The sequence below is a fragment of the Tachypleus tridentatus genome, chromosome 2 (genome assembly GCF_004210375.1).
Source record: "Tachypleus tridentatus isolate NWPU-2018 chromosome 2, ASM421037v1, whole genome shotgun sequence".
NCBI lineage: Eukaryota > Metazoa > Arthropoda > Merostomata > Xiphosura > Limulidae > Tachypleus > Tachypleus tridentatus.
Window position 1 is genome coordinate 118,197,335 of NC_134826.1, and position 15,671 is coordinate 118,213,005.

At 36.1% G+C, this 15,671-nt stretch overlaps 1 protein-coding gene across 6 annotated transcripts in view; it reads right to left on the reverse strand.

The window, feature by feature from the left end:
* Herc4 (HECT and RLD domain containing E3 ubiquitin ligase 4) overlaps positions 1–15,671 on the reverse strand; it is a 116,158-nt gene that overhangs the window by 92,122 nt on the left and 8,365 nt on the right. For all 6 annotated transcript variants that reach the window (XM_076490487.1, XM_076490485.1, XM_076490489.1 and 3 more), the window contains exon 4: positions 5,503–5,579. In XM_076490487.1, coding sequence (XP_076346602.1) covers positions 5,503–5,579 — 77 coding nt within the window. The remainder of the gene's footprint in view (positions 1–5,502; positions 5,580–15,671) is intronic.

Sequence of the window (15,671 nt, forward strand, 5' to 3'; positions counted from 1 at the left end):
TCTTGTTGGTGATGATACATAAATTGAATTATTATTTAAATTTCAATTCAGATCAAATTTTGTCTTTAATTCAGAACCCAGACATGATCTCCCTGTTTATTATGTAACATATTACAATTTAAAGGCTCAACATGGATAGGTAGTTAGGGTGCTCCACTCCTAATCTGAGGATCGCAGGTTCAAATTACCATCACACCATAATATGCTCACACTTTCAGCCATGGGGGCATGATAATGTCACAGTCAATCTCACTATTTGTTGGTAAAAAAGCAGCCCAAGAGTTGGTGGTTGATGGTGATGACTAGCTGCCTTCCCTCTAGTCTTACACTGCTAAATAATGGACTGCTAGCACAGATAGCCCTCGTGTAGCTTTGTGTAAAATTGAAAAAACAAACAAACAAACAAGTTAAAATAGCCTAAAACTGAGATAAATTGTAATTTGGATTTAGAAGTTAATTTATGTTTGATGTATATATCAAATTTTTTATATCTGCCAACAAGATTGATACGCACAATTTTCTTTCTTAACACTAATATATTTTAATATACAAACAATAATACAATTTATAACAGTCATTACAAATAATGAGTTATATACAAGTTTTATAAACTTACAAACAATTTTAAGTCTTCTGTATGGGCTGTAACTGAATATTTAATTGATGGTTCGCAATGAATGAATGACTTTTGAATTGATATCAGTATAGTTCACTTAACAGTTAGCTAGCCAGCTGCTTTGCTGAGCACATGCAAGTTAGCCACCAACAAAATTTTTAATATCCTCATAACAATACTAACATACAAAGAAATTAGATGAAGTTAAACACTTTATAATATTCAAATTGTATAAACACTCCTGCTCAAATATCTGTGGTCTCCCAACTGATAAGCATTTATCACAAGTATAAATTCTGAGGTTTATAGTATACTAAGTGTAGCAAACCAACAATATTAAATTTTCTCTCCTCATCAATTTATAAACTTTAAGATGAGGTTCTCAAAAGTTCATTTGGCAACAATAATGGTATTTACATACACATATCGTACATTGTTTATTCTTACTCTCTATAATGTTCTACAAATTTAGTAAATAAATGAGAATTTTGCAGTATAAATTTAAAAATGTAAGTTACATACATTTCTAAACATATATTTAACTAAAACAAACATCAATACTAAAATTAATATATAATAGTGAAACATTATATTCTACAACCCTTAAGAGTTATTAGCTTTACACACAAGTCTCACAGAAATTCTTGTATTTACCACAAATCTAAAATCCTGAGCAAACTCACACCCCCCTATATATGTACATGTATATTGTGCAAGCCTATAATGTAATAGGAGGGCAACATGACATCCATGCAATGTAATCCCCATGTGTATTAGCACACAATCATAGGCTCACTTTTGATGAGGTAAAGAAACTGAATCAGAAGTAGAAATGAATGATGGGAATGCAGTACAGAGGCAAGTATTTGTCTTCAGAAATGCTTACTTTCTCTGCACCAATAACAGCAAAGATCCCATGCTCCAAATAGTAGAGGGGTTAGCACTGATTAATTACAACCTGCTTTTAAAAAAAGTGACAAAAGGAAGAAACCTGCGAGATTTGACTTTAATAAGACCAGGGGTCTTTATTTGATAGATAGTTTAGGCAGAGTATTCATGATGAAACTTCGTTGAATGAATGGCAACTGCCTGTTGTGGAGACACAAGTGTGGAGGACGACATTTCAAAAGTCTTCCACCTTTTGTCTTCACGTCAGTGTGTGTGTAGGTGTTGTCGATCTTTTATAGTGTCCTGGTGGATTGTAGAGTCTTTTATGATTGGTTGAATTATTACTGTTTCTGATTGGAGGAGAGATTTTCTGTAGATTCAACCATTGGCAGCCACAGATTACTCACCTCTAATCCAGAATCTCTGTTTAGTGAAGGTTTAACAGTATTAATATAAAATGATTCTTTGATTTCTTTGTCCTCCAGAATTTGTCTGTGTTGATGGTTCTAGTTTTCTCCCAGTTTATTCTGTGTCCACTTGATGTGGCATGCTCTGCAATGACTGAATTTTGTGTTTTCATGACTCTTGTACTATCTTTATGTTCTTTTATTCTTGTCGCAAGTTTTCTTCCCATTTCTCCAATGTATGTGTCATTGCAGGAAAAGAGAATTTCATAGATGACTTTTTGAGGTTCTCTTTGGTAGGTCACTGTTTTTTTGGTTTTTTGTTTTTACCAGAATGAACCTGAAGGTATTGTAAGATTTCCACTGGACTTCTATTCTGCTTGAATTCAATCTTTCTCTCCCAGTGTACTGAATAACATTACATTTTCAAATTCAGCTACTTATAAACAAAGAGTAAATAATGACCTTTAAATGTCTCTGTAAGGTATTTTGCATGATTGAAATATTATTTTTTTAAATATTTTCACATTTATTATAAAAATGTGTAAAGAATTTATTTAACTGTTGGTCTTTATATCCATTATTTTTCAGTTTATTTATACGTAATAAGACATCCATAAAAGAATTACTATTGTTACAGACTATTAAAAACCTTTTTAGCTGAAATACAACTTTTTAACATTAAACACAAAATAACACTACTGGGAATGGGTTGACCAAGGATGGGAAAATTAAATTATCTTGTCAAAAATAGTCAACTGTATTCTGTCTTATACAAAAATTAATTAACATGAACGTTATTACTACTGTTTCTTTCTATTTCACGTTCTTTCACATATAACAATGTTGATGTGAAATTCAAGTTATTTATGAAAGTTAAGTCACTTATGTAATGGAAGGTGTTAAACTAAAATTTAATACCTGTTTTAGAAATGGGTTTTAGTAATAGAATAGATACAAGTTGACCATATTTGAAGAGAAATTCAACCCCATTGAAATACTCACTGTTCATATACTTCTTTATTAAAAGTAATATCACTACTATAAATACAAAAATGAAGTACTTTTTTACACTGAATTTTAGTAAATTTAAATTCTGAAATAATTATTCTGTACTTAAAAACTTATAAAATAATTCAAGGAATACCCTGATTAAATCCTTCAAAACTATATTAGAATACAGTGTGGCGACATAGTATGTAGAAACAGATTTGGTTGTTTTCGAAGAAGTTATTTACAATTTCAAAATTGGAATATTATTTCTAATAACCCAGAAATAATTATCCAGATGAATTGACAAAAATTTTTTTTTTTTTTTCAAATAAGATATTATTGAGTACAAATGAGACAGATTTTGTGTGTACACATAGACACATAATTTTAGTTATTTTACTTGGCATGTTATTAATACTGACCTAAAGTAGAAAGTTGGTAGCTAAAGAAATAGAAATTGCAATCAGGTGAATGAAGTAAATTGCAACAAGATGAAATGCAATATAGCACTGAAGAAAGAAAGGCAGTTGATTAAGATAACAAGAAACTCAAAATATACAGAAAAAATATATCAAAACACTGGCAATGCTGAGGAAAAATGAGCCTATGAACATGTAGTAGTTAGTCATTGGAATTACTGCTCATATAGATTGTGTCAGTCATACTATTGGAGGGCTACAGCATCATGACTATCACATCATGTATTGGCATAATAAATGTTGACAGATGTAGGAGTGAGTTTGTACAAGGCTTATAGCATGTGTAAGAAATTTCAAGGCAGCTGCATGACATAATAGCTCTTAGTGATAAGAAAAGTAAGTGGCATTTAAGAATTATTGAATTTGAGGTACTGTGAAAAATAATTACTGCTTCTAGTTTCTGCTAACGCATATGTTTGCTTAAGATTTAAAGCAAGTGTTTATAATCCTTACAATTGAAAAAAAAGGCTACTATCTAATGGATTATTTTTTACAATACATTAATAACAATAGGCATTTACATTGACCACATCTAAAATTCAAAGTGAGATAATTTAACTATTAAACATTTTTTTAGGTAAGCCAGGTTTACAATGTATCTTGTCAAATCACAACATAAAAAATAAGAATTAAACTAAACCACAAATTCATTGGTAAACCATTCAAATAGCACTACATTTTTTAATTATGTATAATAATATTAAGAACCTATTCAATCTAATTGCAGAATCAATAACACACCTGGTAATGAATTAATCATACTGTTTCACCCACACACATACACTAACCAATTATTCAATTTGAATAATAAGTCGGAAAGGACAAAGAAAAACAATAAAAATCAACCACATGTGAAAAGACTGGAAATTACAAATATAACCAAAACTACATCCTTAAAGATATTTCACAAAAATTAAAAGGTATATTTTCTTTTCTATTTCCTAATTTTAATCATTTCATTGCACATTGATGATGATGATAGCTAGAGTTAGTGATATGGTACAGAAAATGAAAAATTTGGTTATTCATTTAAGAAGTTTAAGAGATTACATAAAAGAAATATCAAGATTATAAGGTGGAAAGAAGTATTTTTATATTTGTAATGATAATCACCTTGCACTTGAACTATTTTAACAGTAGCAAACCACTACTATAGATAAATAATATTTTTATTAGAAATATGTAATTAAAATAATGTCATTCTTTGTTTACAAAATACTTAAAGTTTAACAAAACCTTATGAAGTTTTATGAGGAACACTGAGAGTTACTATATGTTTTTTGCATAAATGTTTTTCTCCAGTTGAAGTGATACAAATTACATCAGTCTGAGGTAAAAGGATTAAACAAAAAATAGTTTTGTATTTATATCTCAGGTTTGATCAAGAACTAGTGACATTGTAATTAGTTTGGATATCAAATAAGAATAAAGGTGAAGAATTTCATTTACCCCTTAACCAGGGATATACCTAGTAGTTAAACTTCTGCACGTTGTGTTTCACCTGGGGAAAACGACTTAACTCGTCCTGGTGTCGCTTGACCATTTCTGAAATTGTAAAGCCATTTCTATCTCACCTGAGTAATTATTTCTTTTTTTATAGCTATTCTATGTTGTTTAACAGATGTTTAGATCATATGGCTACATACTGGTGGTGTAATTTACCAGTTTTTTACTACTGAAATAATGGCAACAAAAGATGTTGTTGTGTGCACCAGTTTTGACTGAAATTTTAGCTAGTGATGATTCATTATTATCATCAGATTCTGAAATTGATGCCAAGTCTGAGTTTGACTATATTCACCTTCTAAACTATCAACATGTGCACATCTATTCAATGCCATTATTTCAGCAATAAAAACTGCTAAATTACACCACCAGTATGAAGTCATGTCATCAAAACATCTGGTAAACGACAAAGAATAAATACAAATGAAGAAATAATTGCTCGGATGAGATAAAATGACCTCCCCATTTAAGAAACAGTCAAATGTCATCAGGACGAGTTAACTCATTTTCCCTAAGAAAAATGCAACATACAAAAGCCCAGATAAGGGGTTAAACATCAGACAGATTTATTGTAAAATTCTTACTCCTGCATAATTCCTGAATGAAGAGTACTTACTGTTTGTTAAAGCAAGTGAATGATGATGACCACATGCTATTTGGACCACAGTCAAAGTGGCCAACTTCTTTATCATCCTGAAAGATGAAAAAGATACAAAACAAGTCAGGTAGGAAATATTAACAGTGGAAGTTCACCTAATACTTCATAATATTTAAAGAGATCTTTTTTATTTAATACTGTCAAAACAAGCTGAAATACAAAAACACTGTTTCTGACACAATTATATATCATAATTCATGCAAAATGTGTAAAATACAAAAACACTGTTTCTGACACAATTATATATCATAATTCATGTAAAATACAAAACACGCAAGTATTCTCCTCAATCTGTTAAACAAACAACATACACACACACACATACCACAAAACAGCACTTCGAAACCATTATTATTTATCAATCTTAAAGTGATGTTCTGCATAAAATAACTGAACAGAAATAATGTGTGTTTGGCAAGTGTACTGACTTTTTGATACTGTACATAGTTGAGTAGAATCACAAAAACTAAATACTACCTACGTAATATGCATGAACCAAGCAGGGACTTCTTAGTACTGACTTGTCCAAGCTAATGAGAGCAAAAAAAAACTACACAGTTAAATTTAATCTTAACATCACTGAACTCGGAATACAATGAGTACAAAAGTTTACAATACTGTGTTTGATAGCTGACCTGTGTAATACTTTACTCCTGTCCTGAAAGGTGAGCTTACAAAATGACAATAAGTGTAATTTCTCCTTTAACAACCAATCCCCAGTTCTTAATAGCAGTTTGTCATTTCTAAGTGCTGATGTTTCTTGTCTTATTGTTTTTCAGTCTGCACATGGACATCATTAACAAATTATCCAATTGAATGTTCAAATTCAATGGCCTGTACTGGGTAAGTATCCTGTGTGATATACGGGTCTAGTGAAAATCAAATGAGACCATTCTGCTTCAGCTATCTTATTAAAATAATATATTTTTCATTCTAGCTGTTGTTTTCTATTAAAATTATGTAGAACTTGTACAACTTCTCTTTGTTTTGGTGAAGGTACTTACTTTAGCATAGTTGGAAGGTGTGCTAGCAACAGAGGTTTGATTCTCTTAACATGTTTTCTCTGTCTGAGACAGCCATTTTCATGGAGAAGAGCTTTACTACTTTATAACTTATGTTTGGATAATTATGTATATGTATACACAACATATAATGTTTTTATAACTTCCTGCATGCCACATTTTGTTTTATGATGATGAAAAAGTGTAATGCTTAGATTATATGTGGTAAACCTAGGATTAAACAATTTACAGTTCATCCTTGTTTGGCCTCATAGTACTATTACAATGAGCAAGTACAATTAATTACAGGCAATGTTTTATGGATTAAGAGTATAGCAACTGTCAACAGAGAGACACTAGCTACACAAAATAGCATTAAAAAAACTATGTTGTTAAAGTAAAGCATATGAGAGCAGTTAACAGTTTAATACGTAACTAAGAATGCATTAGATGCATGTCAACCAAAACACTTATGCAAAGCTCAATGCAGAATTAAAAGTGACAGTTCCATCCTGGTAGATGACAATTTTTAAATTAATAACCAGTTAAGTAAAATTAATGGTACATACACTGACAAGTCTACTTATCAGAACTAACACCAACTGAGTATTAAGTTACAATCCATGAAGCTTATAACCAGTGATCTAATCTACCAACAGATCTCCCCTTCCCAAGTTACAAAAGACTGTCACGAGAAGATAGATAGGTAGATATTTCATGTTTATTGGCATAAAGCTACTAGGCTATCTGTGCCAAACAAGGTGTAGTATACTATAATGGTATATAGAAATTAAGGTAAAAATATGTAAAATTAAGACCCACCAGGAAGACTGAAACATTAAGTTCAAACGTGTTGTCAGTCACATGAAGTTGACCTTCCCAGTCCTGGGTTCAGGTCAAAATAAAAGTAAAATACGAGGTCTGTTCAAAAAATACGCGGACTGACGTCATAAAACAAAATGTACTTTATTTAAAAGTTACAGATCTGGGACCCCTTCAAAGAACTCTCCTCCCTAATGCACACACTTATCCCAATGGTGTTTCCCCTTGTTGAAACAGTCCTGGTACGCTTCTTTTGTAATGTCCTCCAGCTCCTTCGTCGCATTTGCCTTAATCTCGGGAATCGTCCCAAATCTTCTTCCTTTCAAGGGTCTTTTGAGTTTGGGGAACAAGACAAAATCGCAAGGAGCAAGGTCAGGTGAGTAGGGGGGGTGGGGAAGAACAGTGATCGAGTGTTTGGTCAAAAACTCACGAGTTCTGAAGGCTGAATTTCGCAGCAACGCAGTGCATCTTCAATTTTTCGGTCTAAATCTCGTAATAACATCCAACTGATATCCCACACTCTTCAGCAAGCTCCCTGACAGTCAGACGTCGATTTGCCCGCACCAGGGTGTTGATTTTGTCAACGTGTGTGTCGTCAGTTGACGTGGAAGGACGTCCAGGATGCTCATCATCTTCAATGGACTGTCGACCATCCTTAAAACGTTCATGCCACTTGAAACATGCCATACACTTCATAACAACATTACCGTAAGCCGTGTTAAGCATAGCAAAAGTTTCAGTCGCAGATTTTCCAAGTTTAACACAAAATTTCACAGCAAGTCGTTGCTCCTTCAGGTCATTCATTCTGAAATCCGCCAAATGAAAAAATCGCACTTCACTTAAAACCTCATAGCTAATACACAAATGAAGATATCTGCAATCAAGAAATGGTGTTGTAATCAGCTGATCTGTGCAAACCTAGTGACACCAAGCAGATTCCCCTGGAAACAACTGGAGCCGCGCAATTCAAACAGTCCGCGTATTGTTTGGACAGCCCTCGTATGTAAAAAAAATCATGCTAAAACAGTATATAGTCCAATAAACACCTTAAATTAAGTTAAAAAGACCAATGGCTCTTAAAAATGTAAAAAACATGAGAGATGCAGCCAGTATCACCTATGACATTGGCTAATGTCAAGGGTAAACCTACCTTATAGATATGTTTCAAATAGAGCCATCAGTTTTGGTTGTGATGATGGCATGATAATAAAATATGTATGATTGTGACCTGTGTGCCACACAGACCACACATTGGTGCATCAGGACCAAATAAAAGGAAGTGATGAGTTATAAAACTGTGACCAATGCATAGCCAAGCCAAAACAACTTCCTTCCTTCAATCTTTACAGAAACAAGATGGTCAAAAAGTTAAAGAAGGCTTGATGTGAAAAAGCTTACTATTTCTTTGCTCACTCCAGGTCGACTGCCAACTGGTGTACAGTCGGGTTTTGATAACTGGACCATAGTCCATGTATGGAACAGGTACTGTGGTGATAGAACCAGAGCAAATGGATTTTGCCACTCTATCAGCTAGCTCATTCCCATGAATACCAACACAACCTGGTATCCAAAAAACTGGACAGAGATGGATGATAGAGAGAGATAGACCAGTTTGTTTTGGATATTGATAATAATAGGGTGGCAACTAACATGGAATGGTTGGATGGTTGGTTAATTTAGTGTTTTATGGCACAAATCAGCTAGGCTATATGTGCCAAACATCCGGTTAAAAGTTAAAAGTATATTTAGCAAAATTCATAATAGGAAATTAAGGTAAAACAAAACAAAGTTACAAAAAAACATAAATAGCATAAAACCAATGTTTACATCTTGTCTACAACGTTAAAAGAAAAACTACAGTAATTCAAGTTGTAAAGGACTTTCTGTAGCATAACTGTAATTATCATAACTCGCCAGGAAGACTAACAGGTAAGTACAAAAACCACCGTTAGTCACTTGAAGTTGGCCTTTCCAGTCCTGGTTCCAAGTTATTTGATGTTATGGCCAAAAAGGAAAAGTAATTTACAGGTTTTAAAAGACATGTAGCAAAATTATAATAATAACTCGCAAGGATGACTAACAGATAGTTCAAACAACAGCATTAGTCACCTGAAGTTGGCCTTTCCAGTCCTGGTTTCAAGTTATTTAATGTTACAGCCAGTTTCTAATTTCGAATCGAACGAGATGAACTGTGATTTTTAAAAGGGAGCCACATTAAAAAGGTATAATGTATAAATTAAAAAACTTAAATGGTATTAAAAAGATTAATGGCCTTTAAAAAACTAAAAACATTATCAAGGTGGACAGTGACACCATCACCAATAACACTGTTTAATGGTATGGACAAACCTTGGGAGAGAACATGTTTAAAATGGTGCCGTTGTTGAGAGTCGTAACAACGACAAGAAAGTAAAATGTGGCTTATTGTAATCTGAGTGTCACACACTGATAAATCAGTTACAGATAAAAGAAAATGATGAGTTAAAAAAACTGTGACCAAAGCAAAGTCCAGTAACAACAGCTTCCTCTTTCCAATCCTTACGAAAGCAAGATGGACAAAATCCAACATAGGGTTTTAGTTGGAAAAGCTTGTTTTCCCGTTGCTCACTCCAAGTCGACTGCCAGCTGGCATGGAGCTGAACCTTATATACAGGACCATAGTCCATGTACAGAACATGCACAGCAATGTAGTACCAGAGCAAATAGATTTAGCTGTGATATAGACGAGCTTGTTCCCGCGAATACCAACGTGGCCTGGTATACAGAATAACTGGAGAAAAGCAGATGTTAAAGAGAAATGGGCCAGAAAGTTTTCAATATCAGCGAGAACAGGGTATGAACTAATGTGAAACGACTCCAGGGCCAGTAGAGAACTAAGCAAATCGGTATAAAAAGTGCAGTTTGATTACTGCTTAGCTTCTATGTGATCCAGGGCAAGAGAAATGGTATACAGTTTAGCAGTGAACACAGAAGCTGTAGAAGGGATTCTGCGTGCAACTACCAAACAACAACAAACCATGGCAAAGCCAACAGAGTCACCTCCATACCTCCATGTTGTATCATAAGCCTTCTCAATGTCAAAGAATATCGATACAAGATGTTATCATTTGAGAAAGTCTTTCTCTGATTGAAGTTTCAAATAGAATCAGGTGGTCTCTGGTGGAGTACTGTCGTCAAAACCCACACTGGATGGGAAAAAGGAGGTTGTTTGATTCGAGGAACCAAATAAAATGAGCATTAACCTCTCTAAAGTCTTACAGAGACAGTTCATCAAACCAATTGGCCGGAAGTTGGAAAGAATCTTGGGATCCTTCCCAGGCTTAGAGAAAGGTAGGAGAATAGCCTGGCACAAGGCATCAGGAAAAACATTCTCCTGCCAGATCCAGTTGAAAACAATTAGAAGAATAGCAAGAGAAGCAGGAAATACATGGCTTAGCATGTCATAATGTATATCATCAGGTTCAACCAATGTGCTGCCAGATCAATGAAGGGCCAGTTGGAGTTCCACCAGTGTAAAGGAATGATTTCAGTCATAGAGAAATTCAACTCGATAGAAAAGAGGTGATTGTTCTGCCCAAGTCTTGATGGCTAAGAAGGTGGAAGAAGAAGCAGAAGTGCTAGATACCCAGCAAAAGCTTTCACTTAGAGTATCAGAGATGCTCCAGGTATCAGTTACTTCCTGGCCATCAGAAAGCAAGATCGAGAGGAAGACAGAATTAAATTGCCCACATACCTTTCAAATCTTGTCCCATATGACTTTGGAACTAGTGGTAGAAGATATGCCAGTTGTGAACTTAATCCAAGATTCCTTCTGGCTTTGGCGTCTTACCCACCGAGCATGTGCACTGGCCCGAGGAAAGCAATACGGTTCGAGAGTGTGGGATATCTACGGAAAGTATCCCAGGCCCGTTTTTGAGCCTTCTGTGCCATGTGGCAGGCAGAATTCCACCATGGATGAGAATACAGCAAAAACGTGTCAAGGTTTTAGGAATATATTGAAGAGCTGCTTGTAACTAACACAGTCAGTTACTGCTGCCACACAGTCATCTATTAATGGCTGACAGATGATGGCAGGATCAAGTTCTGTGAGAGCAGTGAAAGAAGGCCAGTTTGCCTGATCAACTTCACCGGGGCATACGGGTCGAGTGGCATCGACCATGGCCAGTCTCACAAAATTATAGGAAAATTATCACTGCCTCATGGATCATTGTCAACCCTCCATGAAAAAATGGAGAATAATGAAGGGGAGCAAATTGAGAGATCAATAGCAGTAAAGGACTGACTAGGTGCATGGAAATAAGTAGAAGAACCAGAATTGAAAAGAGAAAGGTTATGATCAGAGAGCATACACTCTACAAAGCGACTCTTCCTATCAATATCAGCACTTCCCCAGAGGGGATAATTTCCATTAAAGTCCCCCAGGATGAAAAAGGGAAATGGCAACTGTTCAATGAGAGCATCAAGGTCTGATTGATCATATCTCTCCAAATGACATGTAAAAAGAACAAACAGTGATAGTATGACCAAAGGAAACACAGATGGCTATGGCCTCCAAGGGTGTGTCGAGTGGCAAAGACAGGGTGGGAACGTACTGATTAACCAACAATGCCACCCCTCCATGCACTCGTCCATCACACAGCCTATAATTTTTGTACAAACAAAATCGCCAAAATTTGACTGTATCAGCAGGTTTCAGAAATGTTTCCTGTAAGGAAAGACATGCAGGATAGCAGGAAGCAATCCAGATTAGAACGTAAATCTCGACAGTTCCATTGTATCAGGGTGACCTTTTTTATTTATGTGTCGACAAATTGGGTGGAGAACCCTTCTGTTTACAACCACATCTTTTTTCCTTACTGGACAAGGGAGGTCTATCAACCTCCATGGATCCTGCCCTGGGTCGATTGGACAGGTCTTTGCTGTTGGAACAGGATTCCAGAGACTTAGGACATGAACAAATGATTGTTTTACATCATGGGGTGGGAGAAGAAGATGTACCCAAGAAAATGCCTGTACCTGGAATCAAAGGATGTGGATCTTGGGGTTTGTTGGAATGTATGTAAGGGGCAGAGATAGGTGTTGACGTTGATTCATCATCTTCTCTAACCATGGAGGTTAAAAGACTTTCCATTTGTTTGGAGAATGATTCTTTTTGAGGCACAGAGAGATCTGTCTGCACTCCCAATGTAGTTGTGGAATGAAGTACACCAGTATACATCCGAGATGAGGTGGTGGACAGAAATTTTCGAGCCTCAGGATAAGTAACGTTATGAATCGTTTTTAAACGCTGCACCTCTTTTTCATCCAATCATTTAGAGCAAGAGCAAATGTAGAATGGGTGAGAGCCATTCCAACTGATGCAATGAGGGTCCGTTTCACACTTGTAGGTATCATGGTCCTTGCTGCTGCAACGAGCACACGACATGATGTCTTCAAGTGACCGAACTGCTGACACTGGAAACATCAGAGAGGGTTTGGAATGTATGGCTGTACTCTGCAATGCAATTAAGATAACCTGCCTTGATGGTGGCATGAATGTGAGAATGAGGAAATTGGTCAGCACCATAATTCCATCTTTGTGAGGGGATATATGCCTCACTGCAGAAACTCCTTGGGTGGAGAAACCAGCAAGAATCTCTGACTCTGGGATATTCTTCAAATCCCTCTCAACAATAATACTCCTCATGATTAATTCAAAGTAGCATGAGGTGTAACCTCAACAGATATATCCCCAATGGCCTTTGAATGCAAGAGGAATACACTGTGTTGAGGTGTGGATGTTTCCACATATGTCACCATATCAAAGCTTCTTTACTGACTTTAGAGAGCCAGCAAGTCCCTCTAGTCCCTTCTGAATGAAAAAGGGAGACATTTGCCTTAAACGTTTCTCTGAAAGTGAATGCAATACAAGAAAATGAGGTACAACAGGTGGTACAGATGGTAAGGTAAGATGCTCAGGATCTTGAAGACATGGTCGTTTACCTATATACTGTTTTTTTTCACTATTTTATTCAGCTTTTTAATTGGAGTATCCATAATAAAGAAAGGGAAATTTTAGTGCCCACTGACCCCACCTACCATGGAGTCCTACAAAGGGATGCACTACAATGTCAAACAAGGACACTGCAGCAAAGCCAGAGTTTCGTGAGCACTATACTCAAACACCAGCATCAGATACAATGTCCACAATAACTGTTAAGAACATCCAACACTGGTACTTGGTTGACTTTAGCCCAATTGGACTGGTTGATTGACCTAAGGGGGACCACTCCAAGACTGCCCGTCTACAGGAATTCAAGGCCAAAGTGGTGTGTTAGGGTTGGACCCCTCAAACACCAGGATCCTTTCCTCCCCTTCATGGGTTACCATGCACGGCAAACACGTGAATGAATGTTTAGATCCCAGAGAGGGTAAACTGAAAGAACAGAACCTTCCCTGGAAAGTCCCCTCACCATGTACAGGAATCCACACTAAGGGGAACATGGAATGATGTCAGGGCCAATAGAAAGCTGAGTGAATCAGTATAGACAGTGCAATTAATATATTACACAGTTTTAATATGATTCAGGGCAAGAGAAATAGCACACAATTTGGCAGTGAACAGTAGAGGGGATTCTGTGTGCTACAACCAAACTGTAACAAACCATGGCAGAGCCTAGAGAGTCACCTGATTTTGAACCATCTGTATACATGGCAATGGATGGATCGTTTGAAAGATATTCAGCAAATAAAGAGTGATATTTCCAATCAGTAGTATCTGCTTTCCTCAGATGACTCAAAGATAGGTCACAGTTGGGGACAGTAATTAGCTATGGCATAAGAGGCCAATTTGTGGATACTGCTCTGCTATTCAAAGATAAATCCAATTTTTCTGATTGTGCCTGAATACAAAGGCTAAAAGGAACAGTAGCAGATGTTCTATTATAAAAAAGTGTGGCCCACTGAGGATGGAAAGTGCAACCCCAAGTAGGATGCTGTATTAAAGAGCAAAGTTTGGAAGCATACATAAGAGACAGTTGCAAACGGTGAATATACAGAGGGGGTTCATGGGACTCCACGTACAAACTTTGGACTGGAGAAGTATAAAAGGCCTCAATGCAAAGCTGAAGCCCCTGATGGTGAATAGGATCCAACATTTTCAGTGTTGAGGTTCTGACAGAACCATAAACCATAGACCCATAGTCAAGTTTAGATTGGATAAGGGCACAATAAATTTTAAGCATGGAGTATCGATCCGCTCCCCAAGAGGTGGAAAAGAGGACATGCAGGATGTTCAGTGCTCTTATACATTTGACATGAAGTTGCTTGATATGAGAAATTAAGTTTAATTTACAGTCAAATATAAGACCTAAGAACTTTGCCTCAGGGACGACAGGAAGTACAACATCATCAATACAAAGTTCTGAGTCTGGAATAATATCCTGTTGGTGGCAAAAATGTACACAAGCAGTTTTAGGGAGAGAGAATTGAAAACCATTTGCTGTAGTTCAGTTAAGTATATGACTGATTGCAGTTTGTAGCTACCACTCACTAAACCTCATGTTTGATAACTAACATGAGATGTGAAAGTCATCAATGAAAAGACCATTTGCCACTGTAAGGGGTAGCTGTTCACTGATAGCATTAATCTTTATAATGAAAAGTGTGACACTTAGAACACAGCCCTGAGAAAGTGTTGAGCCCAAATGGACCTGGAATTAACAGTTCATTAAAAAATGCCTAATAAAAAGTGGCAAACTGCCATGCAATCCATATGAGTGAAGGTCTTGCAAGATGCCATGTCTCCATGTTGTATCACAAGCTTACTCTAAACAGAAAAAATAGAAACAAGATGATGTCGCTTCAAAAAGGCTTCTCTAACTGATATTTCAAGGCAAATTAAGTGGTCTATCATGGAACATTGTCTTTGAAACCAACACTGAGTGAGTGAGAGAAGGTTGTTTGATTCAAGGAACCAAACAAGACAAGCATTAATCATCCTCTCTAAGGTCTTACTGAGACAACTCGTCAAGGAAATGGGACGGTAAATCGAAGAAATCTTTTAATCCTTGCCAGGTTTAAGAATAGGAAGTACAATAGCTTGATGCCAAGCATCAGGAAAGACATTCTCCTGCTACATTCAGTTAAAAACAACCAGGAGAATAGTAAGAGAGGCAGGAGAATGGTGGTGTAACATCTCATAATGTATATCATCAGGTCCAACTGATATATTGCCAGACTGATGAAGCACAAGTTTGAATTCAACCAGTGGGATGATCAGTCGAAAAGGAAAGAGGCAGATGGTCAACTCGTGTTTTAATAGCT